The sequence below is a fragment of the Oenanthe melanoleuca genome, chromosome 13 (assembly GCF_029582105.1).
Source record: "Oenanthe melanoleuca isolate GR-GAL-2019-014 chromosome 13, OMel1.0, whole genome shotgun sequence".
NCBI lineage: Eukaryota > Metazoa > Chordata > Aves > Passeriformes > Muscicapidae > Oenanthe > Oenanthe melanoleuca.
This window is the reverse complement of record NC_079347.1, coordinates 1,293,514-1,315,819: the sequence shown is the minus strand read 5'-3', so window position 1 is coordinate 1,315,819 and position 22,306 is coordinate 1,293,514. Positions and strand designations below refer to the sequence as shown.

At 50.7% G+C, this 22,306-nt stretch overlaps 1 protein-coding gene across 4 annotated transcripts in view; it reads left to right on the top strand.

Moving 5' to 3' along the window:
- FBXW11 (F-box and WD repeat domain containing 11) overlaps positions 1 to 13,638 on the top strand; it is a 56,970-nt gene extending 43,332 nt beyond the window's left edge. For all 4 annotated transcript variants that reach the window (XM_056502177.1, XM_056502178.1, XM_056502176.1 and 1 more), the window contains 8 exons: positions 3,333 to 3,470; positions 3,925 to 4,043; positions 4,513 to 4,762; positions 5,712 to 5,830; positions 6,462 to 6,572; positions 7,073 to 7,151; positions 8,521 to 8,709; positions 11,440 to 13,638. In XM_056502177.1, coding sequence (XP_056358152.1) covers positions 3,333 to 3,470; positions 3,925 to 4,043; positions 4,513 to 4,762; positions 5,712 to 5,830; positions 6,462 to 6,572; positions 7,073 to 7,151; positions 8,521 to 8,682 — 978 coding nt within the window. In that variant the 3' untranslated portion in view covers positions 8,683 to 8,709; positions 11,440 to 13,638. The remainder of the gene's footprint in view (positions 1 to 3,332; positions 3,471 to 3,924; positions 4,044 to 4,512; positions 4,763 to 5,711; positions 5,831 to 6,461; positions 6,573 to 7,072; positions 7,152 to 8,520; positions 8,710 to 11,439) is intronic.
- Positions 13,639 to 22,306: the final 8,668 nt, after the last annotated feature.

The window sequence follows — 22,306 nt, the reverse complement described above, 5'->3', positions numbered from 1 at the left end:
GGATTTCCATGGCTGGTGCGTCAGGAGAAATCCCTGCACATGTAACAAATGTGATGTTCCTTTTGCTTGTTCCTGCCCCACTTGTCCTGCAGGAGAACTGTGTATTCAGAGGGAGCAGGAACTCCTTGGTTTATGGGATTAAGATAAACCCACTTACTCTGCAATAACATTCACAAGGATAAAAATGCAATTGTTAGCCAAGGAGCTGAACACAGTGTACATTATCCAATGGTAAAAAAAAACCCTGTTCCTGGTAGATTATCCTTGACACTTCCAGTGTATAGTTAATGTTCCAGCTGTTAATGCAGATGGATTGCATTTTTTTCACTGTGCATCTTTGCACCGGTGAATATATTCTGGCATGGTCCAGGCTTGGCTATGCCTCTACATCTTGGACTACTTTCTGTTTGTACTTTCCTCACTAAAATGCCTTTTTTTCTTTCAGTCCATTTGTGCACCACTTCAGCTGCCAAACGGCTCTCCTGCTGTGGCAAATGCTTTGGCAAATGCTTGGTCTTTATCCCTTATATGTCCAGATTTTGTTGGTTGTGCAGCATTTGTGAGCCCCTCACTGCTGTTGCTCTGGTGAGCTTTTAGGAGAGTGTGAGAAACTGTGGGTTTGTACTCAGGAGACTGTTCTGCCTTTTACTGGGAAACCCGAGTTCAGAGGCACAGGAGACTTTTGTGGGCATTTGTAGAAAATACAGCAGTGGGTGTTGGATATCTTGGTGTTGGTTTGGAACCACAAATACACAAATAAATGGTGGGATTCTTCAGCCCTGCCTCCCTGACTGTTGTAAGAGGCTACAGACACAGTGATCTCCTCACCCCTCACACCTGCTGTCCTCCCTTGCTATGTCCAGTTTGGATATCTCTTGGCAGGAGGGTGCAGAGCAAGAGCTTCACTCCCTGCACCATGGAGCAATGGCCAGAAATTCCCTGCAGCAGAAGCTTTCATGTGGTTGCCAGTTCTTCATTAGCCATGTTCCTCTCGGAGGGTCCTGCAGCTGCCCACCCACTCAGTCTGTTCAGGCATCCCAAATGTTATTTCTCTGGATGTGCACATCTGGTTTCACTCTGCTGCCCAGGGAAGTGCTGCTGTACATTCTGTGTGTCATGGCTGCTTTCCCAGCATCCCAGGAATTAAGGCAGCATGAGGGGATTTTACAAGTTCTCCAAAAACAGGCACAATTTTCCCACAGTAGCCATGGCTCCGTGGGATGACATCTCACAGAGCTGAAATGTGCACCTGTATGTGCCTTGCTGCCCTCACAGAGATACACAAGGCTTTAGTTCCCTTTATCTGAAGGCAGCATTTTCTAGTGGGGAGCATCTGGAGTAGCTTCCTGCAGTGAAGCTGTGAGAATGGAGCCAGCTCAGGTCCCCAGTGCCTGGTGAACAAACTCCCACTGCTGTTTGGGAAGCTGTGAGCAGCAGCATTTCTGCTTTGGGGGTACCCAGTGTGTCGTGGAGCTGCAGGGAGTGGCTGCCACAGGAAGCTGAGGTGTGGAAGGGCTCACAGAGCATTGACAGCTCCTCTGGCACGTGCTGCCAGATCAGTGCAGACCTTTCCAAGAACAGGGCTTTGGGGAAGCTCTCCCTTAAGGCTATTCAGAATGAAGCATCTGAACATAAATAGTTCCTAAACTCTTTAAATTGGCTGGCTGGGATCTCTGATGCCTTATCTCCTGTGTCTCCAGTATAACTATTGCATATTTAACTCTGCTGCCTTCTGATCTATAATTGTATTGGTTCCTGCTGTTAATGCCTGCAATCCTCTCTTGGTTCTGAGGGTCAGAGCAGTTGGTGAGCTGCAGTCATGCCCTCCTAGCCCAGATGAGATAAAGCTTGGGAATTACCTGTCCTTGCCCCTCCAGCCCTGCATTCCATGCTGAGCAAGGAGATGAGCTGGGCTGATCTCTCCAGGGCTGTGCCAGGTTTGGGCCCAGTTCCCAGTGGGACAATCAGCAGTGCACTGCCTGCCCAGGAAAGCTGATCCCAAGCTGATCCCTCACTGTTCTATTTCCCTGGCTTCCCCACCAAACTGGAAGAGAATGAGGGAGGATGGGTGACCTGTCAGCTGCTCCTCTAGAAGCATCTCTTCATATTTGTGATTTAGACCAATTCCTGGGGCACATCAGGTTTGTATTAGGACTGGGTATAATTCTCTCCAAATCCCATAATGGGAGATGATTGAAGGAGCAAACACATGGAAAACAGAGTGGAAAGTCAGTTTTCCCTTGAAGCAGACATGTTTTCCTAGAATTGGGATGTCATAGTTACACTCCACTTCTGTCTTGACTGAGGGTTCAGTCAGTTTTAATCTTGGAGGAGCTGCAGAGGTGCCTGCTACTGCTTTGGAAGTTAGGATTACATAATAAATATGCTTTTCCAAACAAACTGCCAGTCTGTCAGCTTCTCCCCAGGTTTCCATGCAGTATTTGGGGAGAATCCCAGGGAAACAGCTGAACACATGGCCTGTGCTGGTGAGAGATCCCAGCCTGCCCAGGTGCTGCAGGTGTTGGCCTGGACTTCTGGGCACACATTCTCTAATGGTTGTGTTAGGACCTTCCTGTCCAAAACCCCACATTTCTTTGAATCCAGCATCAGTTTTCCAGCAAGGAATAAGGCTGATTAAGACCTGAAAATCATGCTGGCTCTGCTGTGAAATAGTTTGCAGCTTTTTAAGGTGTGTCAGGTCTCTCTCCTTAAAAATACCTCTCAGAATGAAAATGTTGAGGATTACTCTTCCACAGATTTCAAGTGGAAGGAGAAAAGCAAGTTTGGGTTATTTGAAATCTTGTAGTTCCTGTTGAGCTTTATTTTTATCAGGGTTTTAGGTACTTTCAGAAGAGTTTCGTATTTCAAAACCTCTTTCCAAGGTGTGTAAGTACAATTAATGGGTGAAATGGCTGGGTAGGGGAAGGGAAATCTCTTCACCCATGTGTTGGACTCAGCAGTTCTGTAGTGTTGCTCACCCAGGTGGGGCTGCACAAGGCTCCATGTGAGCTCCTGGTCTCATCTTTGCAGCTTTTGTGGGCTGGTCACATGAATATAGGGGAAAGGTTCTGGAGTGTGTCTCTGTAATGGCTCCTTGGTAAATTCTCATTCAGGCTGGTTGACCATGATTTCCTCCAAAAACCTTTTTCATGACAGATTCCAGAAGTACTAATGGTAATTCATTGTGGTTTGTGTGTATTTATTGGGAGCAGGAGAAGAGATTTGTTTTCTGTCCTTCAGATTCAAGGGTGGTGTGTGTGAAAGTGGGGAGCTGGGGGTGTGGGACAGTCCTGCAGCCTGAAGCCTAACTCCTGTTTTTGCCCTCTGGCCAGACTATAGAATCCAACTGGAGGTGTGGGAGGCACAACTTGCAGAGGATCCAGTGCCGCTCTGAGAACAGCAAAGGCGTTTACTGTTTACAGTACGATGATGAGAAGATCATCAGTGGCCTGCGAGATAACTCCATCAAGGTGAGACCCCCCTTCTCCTTGCCCTGCCTGAGTGGGGCTCTGCCCTGGCAGCTGCACTGTGCTCTGGGAGCTGGGCACTGCTGGGGTCACATCCATTAACTGCTGAGGTGTGCCCCAAATCAGTGTTCCCCAGGAGGGGGAGGTCCCTCTGTGACACTGGCCTTGGCTGTGGTTGTTGCCTTGCCAGGACTTTGCTGCCATGCTCATCCTCCCTGGCACTTCCTTTGGCCAGGCAGGATTTGATCTCCTGATGGTGCTTGGTTATTTCACTCTTCTCTCAAAAACTTACATCAAGACTTCTAAAGCTGAAGGCAATGACACGGCCTGCTGATGGGACAGACTCACCCCTCATGGAGTCTGCTTTTCCTCCTTCCTTTGCAGCTCTGACCATGTTCAAGTCTTGAATCCGTGTTCTTGATGTTAATAAGCTACTTACCCTTCTTGTTTCTAACAGATTTGGGACAAAACAAGCTTGGAATGTTTGAAAGTATTAACAGGACATACTGGCTCAGTTCTTTGTCTGCAATATGATGAAAGAGTTATTGTAACTGGATCTTCAGATTCTACAGTAAGGTGAGTGTTAAGTTCTTGCACAAAAATAATTTGAGTATCAGGACTGGGAATATTTTCAATAATCTCTAAATATCAGAAAACATCCTTAAGATTAATGTGATACTTGTATTCCAGAAACAAAATACTCATACTTGGCAAAGCATCATATTAAATAATTTTTTTCCAAATCTATTTTGTTCTTTTAGCATTAGGAATTTTGAAGGAATATGACCTAGAGATTTGAAGTTTTGGAGTGCTGATGGCCAACTGTATAATAATGTCTTCGGTTAGGGTTTCTTTTCATGCCCTCTGACACATTGTGGTTGTGACTGTTGTTGGGAGGGTGTTCAGTGCACCTGGAGCACTGCCTGGCTGCAGCTGTGCTGGCAGGGAGGGCCCTTGGAGGCTGGGGCAGGCCGGTGTGTGCTCCCAGCCCAGGGCCATCCCTTCCCTCGGCACGTTCTCTGGGATGACGGCGCTGTGTCCGCAGGGTGTGGGACGTGAACACGGGCGAGGTTCTGAACACGCTGATCCACCACAACGAGGCCGTGCTGCACCTGCGCTTCAGCAACGGGCTGATGGTGACGTGCTCCAAGGACAGGTCCATCGCCGTGTGGGACATGGCCTCCCCCACCGACATCACGCTGCGCCGCGTGCTCGTGGGCCACCGCGCCGCCGTCAACGTCGTCGACTTCGACGACAAGTACATCGTGTCGGCCTCGGGGGACAGGACCATCAAGGTGGGTGCTGCAGCTGTGCCTGCCCACGGCTCCTGGTGCCTCTCGGTGCCTTTGGGCACACTGCTGCACTGGGATGTTCTCATGGCTCCTGCTGTGCAACTGCAGGAAAGCAAAGCCCGTTTGCTGTTTGAACTCCTTGTCCCGAGATCAATTGCTTTGTTACATGTGGCACATCCTGTGCCTTTCTCCAGTGGTATTTTTAATTTCACTTGGCAGTTCTGTCCAGACATGAAATTCCTCAGCAGTGCCTTTCCTCACCACGCCTTCCCAGTGGCTCAGCCAGGCTGTGCCATGTTTGAAGGATTCAGAGGCTGGATTTGAAGGCTGTTACATACCAGCAGATTTGAGTTCCCCAGAGTACACTAATATAACAAAGGCATTTCCACCCTGCCCTCTCTGAACCAGAGCTGCCTTAGCCTGGGCCAAGAAGTTCTTGGCAGTTCTGTGTCCACACCTCTGCCAGAGATCCTGCTGCACTCTGTGTTGGAAAATGAGCCACTTGATACTCTGCATTACAACTTCAATTACAGTTCATTAAAAATGGGCAAAGTTGATTGACTCCTTTAATGTTAAGACCAAGCTTAAAGGCTGTTTGGACCTTCTCTTACTGAGAGCTTCCTAGTAATTTCTTTGGTAAAAAAATGTGGTTTTGTGTTTGATAACTCCAGCTTTAAAAAAAAAAATTTAACTTATGAAGTGTAATAAAATTTTTGAAATCATTTGGGGCAGTCTCTGCCACCTGAAAATGTTTTAGATAGAATCCCCAGCTCTTCTCAGTGCCATAGCAGTGCCAGTGCCCAGGCCCGGCTCTTCACCTCTGAAGATGCTCGGTGGGTTCCCACTCCTCTGTCAGCCTCAGGCTGTCTGTGTGTGGATTCCCAGTGGTTTCCTGTGCAGTGCAGGGCCTTGTTGGGTGCAGCTCTCAGGCAGTCTGTCCCTGTGTCCCCAGGTGTGGAGCACCAGCACGTGCGAGTTCGTGCGGACGCTGAACGGGCACAAGCGCGGCATCGCCTGCCTGCAGTACCGGGACCGCCTGGTGGTCAGCGGCTCCTCGGACAACACCATCAGGTGGGTGCCACAGCTGCTGCCCTCTGCCCTCTGCCCTGCAGCCAGCACTGCCCTCAGCTGCAGAGCCTCCTTGGCAGGGCTGGCTTGGAGCAGGGGGTTTATGGATGGGCCTTAGCTCAGTGGGGAGTAAACATTTCACAGCCCCGTGAAAGGGTGGGACACCGAGGTTTCAGAGTGAACAGAATTGCTTATCTACTGCTCTGTCACCTTGTCTGCTGGGAGAGTTGGGGAGACACTGTTCCCTGGTTTCTTATTTTCTGAACTTCTAATCTATGTACAAAGAATAGGAAAAACTTTGTTGGAATTTCCCAGAATGACACTTCTGGGAAATACATATTTGCTTGCATGTGATTTTGAATGATGACATTCATTTTGATATAATTATCAAATATGATTTACACATATCATTACACATACCATTGTAAAATAATGGTATAATTATTAAATATATTATAAAATGTGTATAATATATACACATACAAATATCTTACACTCATATCATTAATTTTGATATGTGTATGCAGCTGCTCTGAGTGACACCTTTTTAAAATAACCCAAATGAATACCTGCCACAGCAAACCATACAGTAACCATGGTGTGGGAATCAGCCTTTCTCCTGGTTTCTCCCCAGGCTCTGGGACATTGAATGTGGTGCCTGTTTAAGAGTGTTGGAAGGCCATGAAGAGCTGGTTCGCTGCATCAGATTCGACAACAAGAGGATTGTTAGTGGAGCCTATGATGGGTAGGTCTGAAAGCATTTCCAAAATTTAGCCTTTCTCTTGTGGGGCTCTCAGGAGTCTGCAGAGCATTTCTGTGGGGCTGAGAGCAGGACTCCCCTCCAGGGCACCTCTGCCTTTCTCAGTGTCTGCAGTGCATTGTGGATCATGGCAGTTACATCCATATCCAAATTCTCCATTTCTTTCTCTGCTTGGAGGGTTACTGAAAACAATTCTGGGTCTAGGTTTGGCTGTTGCCTTTTATTTGGGCTCAGTGGCCCAGCTTCATTCCCACATTGCAGAGTGTGCATTGCCAGTTTGTCTGTCACAGCCACCAGAGAGCCATCACTGCAATGGCTGCTGCAAAGGAACACAAAACCACAAAACTACCTGGCTTTGAGCATTAGTATTTCTCACAGTGTGCTTGATCCTGAGCAAGATGCTGTAGGGAAAAGCTGGCAAGCTTTCTGGAGCTTTGGGTGCTATTTTCTGTGTTTTCATAATGATTTGCTTCTCTTACTTTTAGGAAAATTAAAGTTTGGGACTTGCAAGCTGCTCTTGACCCTCGTGCCCCAGCAAGTACATTATGCTTGCGTACATTAGTGGTAAGTAAAAACTGATTAATTTGGGGTGGTCTGAGGTGTTTTGGTGCATTATTGTGGGATAAGTGGGAATGTCAGGATGGTTTATGAAGTCTAGAGTGCTTAAGAATGAAGAAATATTTATTGTCATATCCTGAATAATTTGCATCTGGATTTAAATGAAAGTTCAAGTTTTTCTGGTTTAAGATTCTCAGATATTCTTAAAAGAAAAAGAAATCACTATGATACTGTATCAAATCACTCTGGTTATTGGTGTGTTTCCCTAATACCACTGCAGGGCTGGTTTTAAATTTCATCTTATTAAAAAAGGGGTAAGAATCTTGGGAGCCTTTCCCAAACTTTTCTCCTAACCCTTCCCTTTGGAAGGAAGAGCTGGGAAGGAGGAAGGGAGGCTGAGTCCAACAGATTGCCACAGGAACTCACAGCCCTTCAGAGGATGTCACATTTAAGGTTTAAGTTGCTTAAGGTATATTTTTCTTTGTAATGAGGGGTTTGGCTTATGACAGGAGACTTAATTAAAAATAGATGGGGGAATGACTTCCTTGTTCTTTTCACCCAAATGTGTATGGAACTTGACTTCAAGAGTCAGCCAATAGCAGCTCAGAGTCCTTGGGTGTAGGTGATGCATCTGCTTGGCTTTTCCAGCACCTGGAGAAGTTCTTATGTGGCTGCAAATGCTTCTCCTTTTTCTTTCTCTTCAGTAGGCTTGATACAGATATGAGATTTAACTATTCTTTCATTTAGTTTTAGAGAAAAAGTTGTTTCTGTGTTCTGTGGGTATCCTGTAGCTCAGGTTGGAGTTTGGGATCATTCTACCAGCTTGGGCTAGTTCTCCAGTAAAGGCAGAGCCCTCACTTTAAATGTAATGAAAGTGGGTAAGCAGGACTAAGGGGAGAGCCTTTTCTGGGCTTCTTGTGCCACTTGGAGGTTTGTTGGAAGAGCTGCTGGAGCATGTGCTCCCCTTCTTCCAGCAGTGTCTGAGTTCCTGCTGGTGTGTGAGCCCTGAGGATCAGCAGAGAATTGTGCAGGAGAAGGAGCCCTGGCAGAGCATCAGTGCCAGCCAGGGGCTGAGGTTGCAGCTCCTTGGTGGACAGACAGCTTCCATCTGGAATAATCTCAGCCTGTGGCTGGGCTGGCCCCACCACCCTGAGGGAGGGAGGCTCAGGGCACAGCTCTGGGTTTGGGAGCTGTGTGCTTTCTGTAAAGAATGTTCATACAAAAGCAGCTTTTCTTCAGTCTGTGTGTAATGCTGAGGGTTTTTAGTCAGCACAGCAGAGTTTGAGCACACCTTGTCTGTCCAGATCCCTGTGTGATAGCAGTGCACTGCAGTGTTTCCCTCTTGCCTTGCTGACTGCTTGCCTCTTGCCCACAGGAACATTCAGGACGTGTCTTTAGGCTCCAGTTTGATGAATTTCAGATCATTAGTAGTTCCCATGACGATACAATTCTGATTTGGGATTTCTTAAATGTGCCACCGAGTGCCCAGAACGAGACCCGCTCTCCATCTAGAACATACACCTACATCTCCAGATAACAGTGTGCACTTTACTGCCCTCACAAGGTAAGGCTGCCTGAGTGTCTGAAACCTTCCCTCTGCCTGCAGCTTGGCTTTCCCAAACAACTCAGGTTTTCCTTAAGAAAATAAAACCTTTCAATGCCCCTTTTTTCCCTCTCTAGCCTTTGGCTACATTCCAGCATGTCCTGTCATCTTCCCCCTTCTGGAATCCCTTGTGGTTGTAGTTGGGTGTTGAGGCATATTAGAGAGAGCTGTCATGTATCCACACACTGCTGGGAACTGAGGAGCCTTGGTGTGTGGCACAGGTACTCCAGCTGCCCAGGGTGGGGTGTTGGGAGCTCTCCATGTCCCTGTGCAAGGAGCAGTGCAGGGACCTGAGCCTGGGGCAGGAGCAGCAGCTCTGTGAGGAGCACAAGGAGCAGGGAGAGCTCTCAGAGCTGTCTGAAACAACCCAGAACTTGCTGGAGTTTGGTCCCTTTCCCAGTCACTGCAGGCAGTGCTCAAAGCCCTTTGTTGTGAGTATGGATTCTTCTCCTCTCTGTTGCTGCCAGCATCTGCAGGTCAAACTACACCTGCCTGTGAGGGCTTGGAAACACAGGCAGTGCCTTCCAGAGCACAGCAGTGCCAGTGCTTCCCAGCAACTGGAGACCCCACAGCAGGAGGGCTGGCAGTGACATTGCCCCAACAGGCAGGATTCACTTTGTTTGTAGTAGATAATGAATACTTTGATTAAAACATGGTGTGGAAAGCCTTCCTGTAAGAAGGGATTTTCCTTCTCTCTCTGATACATTTGTCCCTGCTGTGTGTTCCTCAGGTGTTTGGGCTCCTGCAGGCTCTCCCTGTCTGTCTGGGAAATCCCTTCCCTTGCGGATACACAAGGTGCTCCTGCTAAAAGATGAGATTTCTTGCACCTCAGGGAGGGTTGGCTGCCCTCCCTGCTGCTGGACTCCTTTCCAAAGAGCCAGGGCAGTGCCCTCTCTGGCCCTGACACTGGGTCTGCTGGCACCTTGCTCTGCAGGGAGGCTCTGAGCCAGCAGAGTGCCACTGACAGGCTGAGCTGCCCCTCAGCAATCCTGGGGCAAGGAGAGCTCTGATGCTGTGGACATGAGCCGTGGGCAGAATCCCAGCCCAGCCTTCCCTTCACAGCAGGTGTAGGAACCCTGCTGCAGGGGGAGCTTAGTGAAGCTCAGGGACTTCAGGGACACCTGCAAAGGCTGCAGATTATCAACAGGCTCCATCTGCCTTCAGTCCTGCATCAGTATTTGCTTCTGTTAACTGAAATGATCATTTGAGATGGACAAACTCTGGTTCAGTTACACATTGGGCAGGGTTCTTTAAAAGCCACACACACAGAAGAAACACAGAATCACAGACTAGCCTGAGCTGGAAGGGACCCAGCAGGATCATCAGTCCAGCCCCTGTGCCTGCCCAGACACCCCAAAATCTCACCCTGGGCATCCCTGGAGCTCTGGCAGCCTCAGGGCTGTGCCCATTCCCTGGGGAGCCTGGGCAGTGCCAGCACCTCTGGGGGAGGGAACTTCTCCCAAAATCCTGCCCTGGCCCAGCTCCAGCCACTCCTCAGGTCAAGAAATGAGCAGTGGTACAAAATTCCTGTCAGCTCCTTGAGCTGGTGCCACTTGGCCACGTGGCACACACAGCTCTGTCTCTGGGGTTTGCCAGGGCAGTGGGAGATGCCCTTGGCAGGGGTTGTGCTGCTCACATCCTGCACTCCTGGCAGCTGTGCACAGCCCAGGAGGCACAGCTGGGACCATGCAGCCCCAGGTGCTGCTCTTGGTAATGACAGTCCCTTAGCAGCTATTTCCTCTGCTGCAGAGATGCTGTGATGTCACTTTTTGACAGGTTTGTCTGACTTCAGAATCCAAAAACCCTAAATCTACATAAAATTATGGTCAAGCAGCTAATATTTCATCATGACATTTAATGAAACAGTTTTATAAGCTTTCAGACATCACAGTCTTGTGAGTTTTGAAGCAGCCCTGCACACATTTTTACAGGCTTTGCAATGTGAGGCTTTTCAAAGTGGATCAATTTTGACAGTCCTGGCAGTTGGCTGTGAGAGTTTTATTGCTTTCTCTTGAATTCCTGTTGTTTATTGTAACATGATAAAAATTGTTACCATATGATAGTCTAATATTCTGGTATTAAGCATTAGGCCTTAGGCTGAGGGAAGGGAAGTCAAGGGGAAGTGCCTAAGGATGTTTTAACCTTTCATGGGAATGTCCTATCAGCAGAGGGAAGTTCTCCTTAGTCCATTAGAGATGGTTTTGGGAAGTGGCAGGTGAAATCAAAGCTCAGATTAATGACACTCAGACCTCACACTGCCTCCAAGCTGATAACAGAGCCATCAGGCTGGAATTGGGAATATCAAAGGGTTTGAGGTTTTTGTCTGTTTTCCTAAGAGCTCCTTGTTTGTTAAAGCAGCTGAACTTGTCTCCTGTGCAGAGCTCTGCAGGATGAGGAAGGAGGGACAGTCCCCTGGAATTTGGGGTTGGGTTTGGGGGGCTGAGTTGGAGCTGTGCCCATCCAGGCTGGGGCTGGGGCTCTGTGTAAGGAAAGTGCCAAGGACCAGAGGCAGGCAGAGCCTGGCTGCTGCTGCAGTGGGCTCAGAGCACAGCCCAGAGCCCCAGTGTCACCTCTGTCCTGCCCCAGTGTCACCTGTGCCCTTCCCCTCTCAGCCTGCAGAGGATGCTGTCAGCACTGGGGTGCTCCTTGCTCTGTGCCTCCTCTCACTTCACCTGTCTTTGTCTTTTTCAGGGTTCCACAGTCTTGAACTACTGGATCTTTGGCTACTACATGCCTGAAGATGATTGACAGCTAAAGTCAGAATTGGTTCTAGATGCTGTGTAGATGCAAAGCAGCACAATTCTATATCTAAATTTCTTAATCTTTCCTGCTCTCAGTGGTCGTCTTTGAATTTGCTACAAATTCACTGACTTGGAGTAGATGAATTTCAGAAGCCTATCCTTCCCTGCTGTGAGAAATCCAAAGCTTCACATGTAAATTGTCAGTAGAAACTGAACTCTGATGGCTTGTTTTTCAGATATAAATCAGAAGTCAAGAAAGGACTTGGCCTAATTTATATTGCTTTGCACTTTTGTCTGACTTTAAAGGAAAAAAAACAAACAAACATTCTCCAGTGAAATTTGGGTGCCAAACACATGCCCAGAATGTACAGAGCTTTGCTTTCCAGTCACCACTGTCCTTTAGGCGTCCCCATGGCAGGTTCAGAGCCCCTTCTGTTCCCTAGGTGTACGTTGGACTCTTAGAAATATTCCTGAGTTGCTCAGTAATATTTTTGGATTACAGTTTACTTGTTTCTGCACCAATAATTTCTTTTAAATTAAAGATTCCCTGGAATTCGGGCTAGGTTACCTGAACTAGGTGTATAGCACTGTCTTTTCCTTTGCCCTGTGCTCTGTACCTGCCCTCCTGCTCTCCTGATGTTGGCTGTAGTCCCTGCTCCCCGTGTGCTTCCCTCATCTCAGATACTGTGTAAGCATGTAGATACCTTGTACATACAGCAGAGTGCCAGCCTCGGGGTGTCCTGACACTACACACCAGCGCTCAGCCTGGTGGCACTTGGCAGCAGGATGTCCTGACCCTGGCACTGGTGGTGACACCATTACCTAGACATTGTCTCTGCAAAAAGAGCTTTTCAGTATTCATTAGTTGGGGTTTTTGGTTTTTTTTTTGGTTTCGGTTTTGTTGGGTTGTTTTTTTTTTTGTTTTTTTTTTTTTTTCTAACGGGAACTACATATTTTAAAATGTAATATCTAAACTTTTTAAGAATTAAAAACTGTTTAATTTATGTTCTGTATGTTATATTTTTGTGCCGCGGGGTTTGCAGCTGTGTCTCTGACCTGGGGGGCCTCGCAGCCCCGCTCATGTCCTGGTAGCATTGGTTTGGCTGCTCAGTGCAGGAGAGACCATGGGCCAAAGTTGCATTATTTATGTTTGGTTTGTGACACTTGTGGTGCTGAGAGGAGCCCGTTGCAGTCCCTGCTCTGCTCTCTGTGCCCATTCCCAGTTCTGCTGTTATCCCGGGGGATCAGCTGTCCTGGCTCCTCCCCCAGTTCTCGCAGCGTCCCCGTCACCTGTGTGCTCGGCTCAGGAGGAGGCTGGAGCAGTGCAAAGGGAGTTTCCAGCCCCGTGGAGCCCGGCTGTGCTGCCATTCCCAGCGCTGTCCGTCTGTCCTGCCCTGTGCTGCCAGCAGCTCCTGCCTCTCTCGGCTCCTTGCCTTTCCCTGTGCAGCCTGGGGAGCTCGAGGTGTGCCCAGCCCTGGCAGGGCTCAGTGCAGGGCTGCCCTCCCTGCCCCCTCCCGAGTTCCTTCAGCTATTTATTCATCCAGATGAGCCAATGTGGCGAAGTCCAGAAGAGCAAAGTCGCTCCTGAGCGTCCATGAGGTCACTTTTTGGTAAGCTTGACAGTAGTTCGTGCAAGTGTCTTACTTTACCCTTCTCATCTAATAGCTTTAATATTAAACTGTTTAAAAGAGAGATCTGTTGCAGCCCTGAAGAAAAAGGTTCTTTGTTTCTGAAGAGCGGAGTCCTTTTTTTAAAAATGCATGTGTAAGATTGAAATTCCTGTTTTTCCTTGGGAGATAATGGTATTTGAACATGCAGTCTAAACTTCTTTGTGCTTTGTGTAACATAGCAGTGGACTTTTGTGATTGGCACCCAAGGAACTCGACTCCTGGGATTCATGGTAGTGATCCTGGCTGCACTCTGGACTTTGTTTTGCTAACCATAATTGAGCAACTGTACATTACTGCGATATTAATGTTTCAAAGCACTGGGATAGTCTAATTCTAACTTGTAATTATGTTTGCCAATTATCTGTTTGGAAAGTTGGTGTATGAACAGCTTCTTGAAACTGTTAAATTGTACAGATATCGTTCATGATCTAAAGCTTTGTACTGTGGAATGTGCTTAATAAAAAAAAGTTTGAACTTAATTTGTCACATGAATGGATGAGTGATGTCACCTCAGCAGAGTTTGGGAGGGAGTTAAGGGTGGGTTGGAGCAGCCTGGCTGGGGAGGTCCCTGCTCAGTTAATGCCCTTCCAGCCCAGCCCCAGTGGAAGGCACAGAGCATGTGGAGCCCAAACCTGTGTCACAGCCCAGCTCTGGGCACAGGGGTGGCAGCTGGTGGCCCCCTTCCCTTTCCTGGGACAAACTGGGAGCAGTGGGAACTGGGGCTGAGCTCATTCACCATCACAGAGGTCTGAACACCACTGCCTCTGCAGGAACATCACCAGGATTCTTTCTTTACCAAGAATGCAGATAGAATTTTTAAAATGCAGCCCATCTCCTGGCTTGTAGAAACAACCTCCATGCCTTGAGCTGTGCAGAGGCTTCCAGGGCTTGCTCTGACCCAGGAGCAGCTTTGCCTTGGCCTTTGCTTGGCTGCTGTGACTTGTTCAGCATTGGCTTTGGTGTGTCTGTGGGACATTTCACTGACCTGAAATGGTTTTGGAGGTGCCATAAACTCTGTGCTAAAAATATGAGCAGTTCTGGCTCAGCATTGGCAAAGGTAGGCCTCAGGAATGGTTCCAGTGCAGATCACTTCTCCTTGCCCCACTCCTGGTTCTGGATGGGAGTGCTGGCAGCAGCCTTGGTGCCCTGGGGCTGAGGCTGCCCTGGAGCTGAGCAATCCCATCCCGTTGGTGCCAGGAGTGCTCTGGGCTCCTGACAGGGCTGAAGGCCTTGCTGGGTATCATTACCCAAATGAGCCACAAGAGCTCTGGGATGGATCTGCAGTGTAAACCTTGAGGTCAGCCTTTACCATTCCAGCTCACCTGGGTGGCCTTTGGGTTTGGTTCTTCTGTCGGTTTTCCCTTTGGCAGCTGGCTGGGGATTCCCTCCAGAGAACTTCCAGAGAAGTCGTGGGGGCCCCAAAGGGATTTGGGTCTCTCTGGACTCTCCCCTGCTGCCAGAGGGTGGGGGCACGCCCTGAGCTGAGCATGGAGTGCCCGTGGGGCTGGGCTGCCAGCGGGGCCTCTGGTTCCAGCTGCCTGAGCTCTCTGGGTCTGCCTGGGTGTTTCCATCATCACCAAACACTGAAATCTGTGAGCACTGACTAAAATGGTCCTTAGGAGATTTTTGGTTTGTTTTAGCAATGAGATTAGTTTTTTTAATACTGTAAATGCAATTTATCAAATCAAAATCACGAGTGAACTAGAGAGAGATCCTGCAGAATTTTCCTTGTACATCCCTGCACAGGGGCTGGGTGTATCCAGGTGTGGGCACCTTTTGTCTTCCCTGGGCAGCGGCAGCGCCGAGGGAGCGGTGATTGATTGGGAGCAGTGATTGATTGGGAGCGGTGATTAATTGGGAGCGGTGATTGGGGCCCGTAATTAGCTGCGGCTGCCTCTGCAGGTTTTTGGGGACCACCCTCCCTACCGTCTTGTCTTTCCCAGCGGCTGAGCCCGGCTGGACATTCCAGGCACAGGAATTCAGGGATGCCCGGTGGGATTTCTGTGTCAGCACAGGACCCGATGCTCTCGGGGCTCTCTCTCGCCCCTGATGAGCTCTGCAGGTCCTGCCCTCCCCACCCTGCAGCTCCCCGGGGCTGGGCTGAGTGGGAAAAGGCTCTGGGAGTGCTCTGCAGACACCGCGGTGATTCCCAGATCCGGGATGGCTTGGCAGCAGGCAGGGACATCCTACAGGGACATGCTGGAGGGACATCCTACAAGGACATCCTACAGGGACATTCTACAGTGACACCCCACAGGGACATCCTACAGGGACACCCCACAGGGACACCCCACAGGGACATCCTACAAGGACACCCCACAGGGACATCCCACAGGGACACCCCACAGGGACATCCTACAAGGACATCCTACAGGGACACCCCACAGGGACATCCTACAAGGATATCCCACAGGGACATCCTACAAGGACATCCTACAGGGACATCCCACAGGGACATCCCGCTGAAACATCCTACAGGGACATCCCCCAGTAATTTCTCACAGCGACATCCCCCTGGGACATTCCACAGGCACTTCCCACAGGGACACCCCATCCATGTCCCCAGGGATCCCTGTACCAAGTCCGATCCTGGCTCACGGACACCCCGTCGCTGTCCCCCTGTCGCTGCGACGCCAGCCCCGGGGCAGAGGCTGGGCAGGGATGGAGGGACGGGAGGAGCAGCCCAGGGCAGGGAAGGGACATCTCCTCTGTCCTGCCTGCCCCAGGCTCGCGGGAGCTCGGCCTGGCTCTAGCTCAGCCCGTCCGGGTCAGGAAGGCAGGGGACAGGGAGGGGACAGTGAGGGGACATGGACAGGGACAGTGAGGGGACAGTGCCGGGGACAATGCAGGGGACAGCCCGGGCAGACAGACAGGGGCAGGTCAGAGCCGGGACAGGGCTGGGTTGGGACTGGTGCAGCTGAGCACAAACCCGAGCTCGAACAGGAGCCCGAACCGGAGCCCGAACCGGAGCCCGAACCCGAGCTCGAACCGGAGTTCGAACCGGACCTCGAACCGGAGCCCGAACCGGAGCCCGAACCGGAGCCCGAACCGGAGCCCGAACCCGAGCTCGAACCGGAGCTCGAACCGGACCTCGAACCGGAGCCCGAACCGGAGCCCGAACCGGAGCCCGAACCCGAGCTCGAACCGGAGTTCGAACCGGACCTCGAACCGGAGATCGAACCGGAGCCCGAACCGGAGCCCGAACCCGAGCTCGAACCGGAGCCCGAACCGGAGCCCGAACCCGCCCGCTGCCGGGGCTGGAGGCTCCGCAGCCCCGCGGCTCTTGGCAGCCAGGGCGGCCCCAGGTGACAGCACAGCCCTGGGGGAGGGCACTCCCCTCCCGCGGGGTCCCTGTCCTTGCTGTCCCTGCTGTCCCCCCTGTCCTCCTGTCCCCCTGTCCCTCTGTTCCCCCGTCCCTCTGTCCTCCTGTCCCTGCTGTCCCCCCCGTCCCTCTGTCCCTCTGTCCCCCTGTCCCTCTGTCCCTCTGTCCCTCTGTCCCTGCTGTCCCCCCTGTCCCTCTATCCCCCTGTCCCTCTGTCCCTCTGTCCCTGCTGTCCCCCCTGTCCCTCTGTCCCTGTGTCCCCCCGTCCCTCTGTCCCCGCTGTCCCTCTGTCCCCCCGTCCCTCTGTCCCCCTGTCCCTCCCAAGATAAGCCCAGCCCAAAGCCGAGCCCTGCCCCGCCCGAGCCGGGGCTGCTCCGATGCTCTGCCCCTAAATCACTGCTCGGGACACATAATCCTGACTTCACACTTTTTCCCAGACAATATCTTTCCATATAATCTTAATGATTCCTGCTGCAATAACAAATAGGCAGCCCTGAGAATAACTTCACACTTAATTGCTCGTGCCAAGAATCTCACCACTTGGCCCTTCCCTGGGTGTTTTCCCTCCAATCCATCTGCACAAACAGAAGTGGGCCAGTTCTGTGCCTCAGGAATGAGGAGATAAAAAGGCAATAATTTATTTTTCCACCAAAGCTAGAAGTATTTTATAGAATTTGCTAAAGTTTTTGTTTCAGGAAATTTCATCATGTCTCCAGGAAAAAAAAAAAAAAAAAAAAAGAAAAAAAAAAAAAAGCGCCTAATTGGCCTCAGATTTTCTAACTCCCTTTTCATTTTTTGTAATATGAGGAGGTCTAGGTCATCTCAAGGTCACTGCAGTTAGTGTTGCTTTAGTGCACCTCTGTGGATACCTCGTTTCTGCAGCAGTTTTTCCTTGAAAAACAGCCCCAGCCTGCTGCTGTAACAGCCACTTTCCTTGGCAACCAGTTGCATTCCTTTAGCATATGGAAATATTTTTTAAAACACATAACATATAGGGCTGCTTGTAGGTGAAATTCTCCAACAGAAATGGAGCAAATGCTTCTAAGCCCTTTGAATGGTGCTGTAAAAAAAAAAAACAAAAACTTTTAACAGAGAGCTGCCATTTCCCATTATCTACACTGGGATCTTGATGTCAAAATAAAATGCTGGTGGTTATCAAATTAATACAAATGTTTTGCTTGGGAAAATGCTAATTTTACCACCCTCCCAAGGCTTCCTGGTGTGTTGCCATGTTGGTTTACATGGCTTCAGGTGGTGAGGTCATCCCAGCCTGGGTTTAGCTCGATTTTTTGGATCTATCTCAGCAAAGCTGCAGATTCCAAATCTTTTGTTTTAGAAAAACTTGATATGTGGTAAATTGAAAACGTAACAAATGCTGAGTCTGCATCTGCTGGAGAAACAGAGTTTAAAAGAAAGAAGAGTTTGGGCCTGAATGACAGGATTTTTCTGAACAGGTAAGGCCAAAAAAGGAGGCACCATCCCAGAATCCCAGAATGGTTTGGGTTGGAAGGGACATTAAAGCTCATCCAGCTGAGCTGGATCCAGGCCCTGAGTTACTGCTCAAGGTTTGCCTTCAGAGGGACCAGCCCAGGCTGGAATTATTGGATTTAAATTGCAGATTTAAAGCAAATCTGGTGCTTTCTCTGAGCACCCCACATTGCCTCCATCTGCATTGGTCCCTTTGTGCTGCTGCTGTCAAAACCTGGCAAAACTTTGCACATTCACCAAGGAAAAGCCCAAATGCAAATGGAGAGTGGAGGAGAAGCCTGGGCAGGTGTGTGGAGGGAAAAACTCCCAGTCCCTGATCCTTTGCACAACAGAGTATTTTAAATTTGCTGAGGAAGGGCAAAGTGGGGGGAGATAAATGGAGAGGATGGAGCAGTGAGATCCTCAGGACCTGCCCCAGCCCTGGTGCATTTCCCAAGCCTTGGAGGGCTCAGGGAACAGGGCACAGCACACAGGGCTGGCACAGCTGGCACAGCTGGCACAGCTGCACCTCTGCCAAGGTCCTGGGGGCAGCTCCTGCCTGCCAGGCTGGGAAGGGACCCCAGAGCTGGGTGATGTCACATCCAGGAAATGAATTACAGCAGGAGTTGGAAAAAGTTGTTGTGGAAGTGGCTGTGTTCCCACAGGAGGTTTGTTTTCCAGGAGAACACGTGGCTGAGCAGAGGACCAGGCTGGACCCTGGGGCTGAGGGATCTCTGTGTTTGTTGGGGAAAACAAGAGGGAGAGCCTGTGCTGCAGCTGGAGGCTCCTGCTGGGGGCTCCTGGCTCCCTGCTCTGACCCTGCAGCCCCTCTGGCACAGTGTGGGGCTGCCCTGTGTTGCTCATCCTGAAGAAAACTTTGTTTTTTGACCAGCAGCACCCTTATTGCTGTGGGGGGAAGTTGTGGGACACCTCCCACTGTCCCATTGCTCCAGCCCCAGTGTCCAGCCTGGCCTTGGGCACTGCCAGGGATCCAGGGGCAGCCACAGCTGCTCTGGGCACCTGTGCCAGCCCTGCCCACCCTCATGGGGGAATTTCCTCTTCAACCATCTCAACCTCCTCTCTTCTAGTCTGACCCCATTCCCCCTTGTCCTGTCCCTCTCCAGGTTCCCTGCAGCCCCTTCAGACCCTGGCAGGGCTCTGAGATCTCCACAGACCCTTCCCTTCTCCAATCCTCACACCCAGCTGGATTTTTGGTGAGCACAGCACAGTTTGTTTGCACCTCCTGCTTCATCCTGAACACATTTTGCCTTATTAGGCAAATAATAGAAGTGGAACAGACACCAGTAAGAAATCCTGAGTTTTTTCCTGTGGAGGATTTCCTGCAAACTCTCATTTCTAGGAGGCTGCTGGTTAGAACTGGCTGAACACCCAGCCCCAGAGCTTCCCTCTCACAGTGCTGCTGAATTATTTGCCATGACTTGCCCCTGGCTATTTTCTGTGGGTGACTAATGATGTACCTTGGGTGCTCTTCTCTTGTTTTGCTTTTTCTCTCCGTGAGCAGGGAGCTGAAACAAGAGCTGTGAAATGAGGAAACCCAAGTTGCCACTTGGACTTGCAGCAGGAATTGCAGAGCCAGCACACATGGATGTGAGAGCCTGCAGTGCCTCTGTGGCCTCCTGGCAGCTCCCCAGACCATGGCTGAGTGTTTCACCCGGGACACAAACAGCCCAGACATGCTGGGCCATGCTCCTCCCAGCTCCTGCAGCACAGCAGGCATCCAGATCATCTTCTTTTTCAAGGAAAATCAACATTTTCGTGGACTGGACATGTGTCTTCTTCCTCAGCCAGGGCTGTGGTGTGGAGTGAGGAGAGCACAGAATTCCTGGGAGCCACAGAGGTCGAGGGCAATGGCAACACAAAGCCAAGGCAAGCTTTAATTTAGCTTATTCTGAGACAGCTCAGGGTCACCTGTGCCACACCAGGGGCTTTATTTCTGCACCCCTGGGAGGAGCTGAGAGGAAACCCTCTGGGATTTCAGGGCTGGGGGGATGGGGGCTGCTCTAGCTCCTGTCCCAGCTGCAGGCAGCAGCACACCCACAGAAATGGCATTTTGGTGCCACAAAGGGCAGGCACAGCTCCTGGGATGGCAGAGCTATGGAAATGGGGCTGTGAGAGGCAGCCCCAAAGGGAGGGATGTGGGGATTTGCAGTCCCAGCTCATCCCAGGCAGAGACTGGGGTCTGCAAACAGAGCACTGCAACATCTCACCTGTGGGAGCTGGTTCTGCACCTGTTTGGCCAAAACCCACCAGCACTGCCCCTCCTGAGCCTCCTGTGCTGCTTCCCCTGCCCAGCAAACAGGAACTGGGCTGGGCAACGTTCTGGTGGCAGCTCTGCACAGACAGAAATGCACACACCATCTGGCATCTGCTTCTTTTCCCCAATAAACTGCAAAACCAACACACACAAATCTGTTTGTGTGAACGGGCCAGAGCAACAGCTGGCTCATCAAAGCCAAGGGGCACGCTCTGCTCCCCGGGCAGCCTCCACCGGGCTCCCCTGTATTTATAAAGTGAGAAACTGGAGCACATTCCAGCCTGCAGGTGGGTAAATATTCCTGCCAGACCTGCTGCAGTGTTTGAAGTTCCCTGAAGCCGCTGCTCTGACTCACCCAGCCCAGGGAATGCTGCCCTGGGGGAACTGGGAATGCTGGAACTGGGAATGCTGGAACAGGGAATGCTGCCCTGGGGGAACTGGGAATGCTGGAACAGGGAATGCTGCCCTGGGGGAACTGGGAATGCTGGAAGAGGGAATGCTGCCCTGGGGGAACTGGGAATGCTGGATGTGCTGGGTTGATGTGACCAGCAATGTGTATCCCGTCCCCATCTGTTGAGCCAGGTGGGGCAGTGCCCCTGATCTCCTGGCACACATTATCTGCTCATGGGCCATCTTTAAACCAGCTGGGCAATCATCTTTATCTTCCCACAGCCCATCCTCCCTCCAGGAGATATCTCCTGTTCATGGCCAGTGAGTCCCAGGGCATGGCTGATAAAATTCCATCATCCCATGGGAGATGCTCCAGCCAGGGGAGGAGCCAAGCCTTTCCTACCCAGATAAAAACTGACATTTGGGACACCAAGGAACCTTCTTTCCACTGGATTCCAGAGGAAAGCCAGACCTTTGCACATCATCCCTGGAGCTTCAGAGGAAACTGCACCTTCTCCAGGAGCACTGCTCCAGCTGAACCACATCTGCCCCTGCAGGAGGATGCAGCCACCATTGAATGGGACTGTGCCAACACCCTGACTGACTGACGGGTGTCAGCTTGGATTCTGACTCTGGCAGGGCTGGGATTGTTCTTTGTAATGCTGCATTTCTATTTTAATTTTCCTAGGAAAGAACTGTTATTCCTAATTCCCATCTCTTTGCCTGAGAGCCCCTTAATTTCAAAATTATAACAATAATTTGTAGGAAGGGGGTTTCCATTCTCCATTTCAAAGAGAAGCTTCTGCCTTTATTGGCAGACACCTGTCCTTCAAACCAGGACACTGGAACAGGGAATGCTGCCCTGGGGGAATAGGGAATGCTGGAACAGGGAATGCTGGAATAGGGAATGCTGCCCTGGGGGAACAGGGAATGCTGGAACAGGGAATGCTGGAACAGGGAATGCTGCCCTGGGGGAACAGGGAATGCTGCTCTGGGGGAGCTGCTCTGTCACCTCTGGTGGCCCTGGCCAGCCCTGGCCAGAGGGATTGTGCCCAGGACAGCCCCAGCTCTGCCCTGCTGCAGCCCTGGGGTGGCTCCAGGAGGGGCTCAGGCAGATGTAGGGCTCAACCTCTGTTTCCTTGGCCTGGCACCCATGGCAGGAGCTGCAGCTTCCCTGTCAACGTGGAAAATCTGGCTCAGGCTGAGGCTGGACTTCAAAGCCAGAGGTTCCAGTGGTTCCTGGTCCCCAGGAATCCTGAGCAGGGAGAGCAGGGCAGCACAGCTGGCACAGGGACACGAAGTGCAGATGCACCTCAAACCCTCTGTCAGGTGCTGCCCAGACCTGCCTCCTCTGGGTGCTGCCACTGCTGCACAGGCAGGAGTAAATCCTTTCCTAACAGAGCCCAGGCCCAGCCCAGCCCCAGTCCTGCACAGCCAGAGCCAGCTCAGCCCTTCCCTCAGAGCTCTGAAATGTTCTGCCCACCCTGGAACACCCTGGGCTCTACCTGAGCTGCAGCCAGCCCAGCACAGCCTGATGGGCTCCACAAAATGAGTTATTTTGTACTCCTGTAGCTGGAGTGTCCAAAGCTAAACAAAACAATCATTAACATACTTATTAACATACTTTTCTCTGTTAGAGGTTGTTTTTGGTTTTTTTTTTTCCTAACAGGCTCTAAAGTTTAGAGTAAAATCA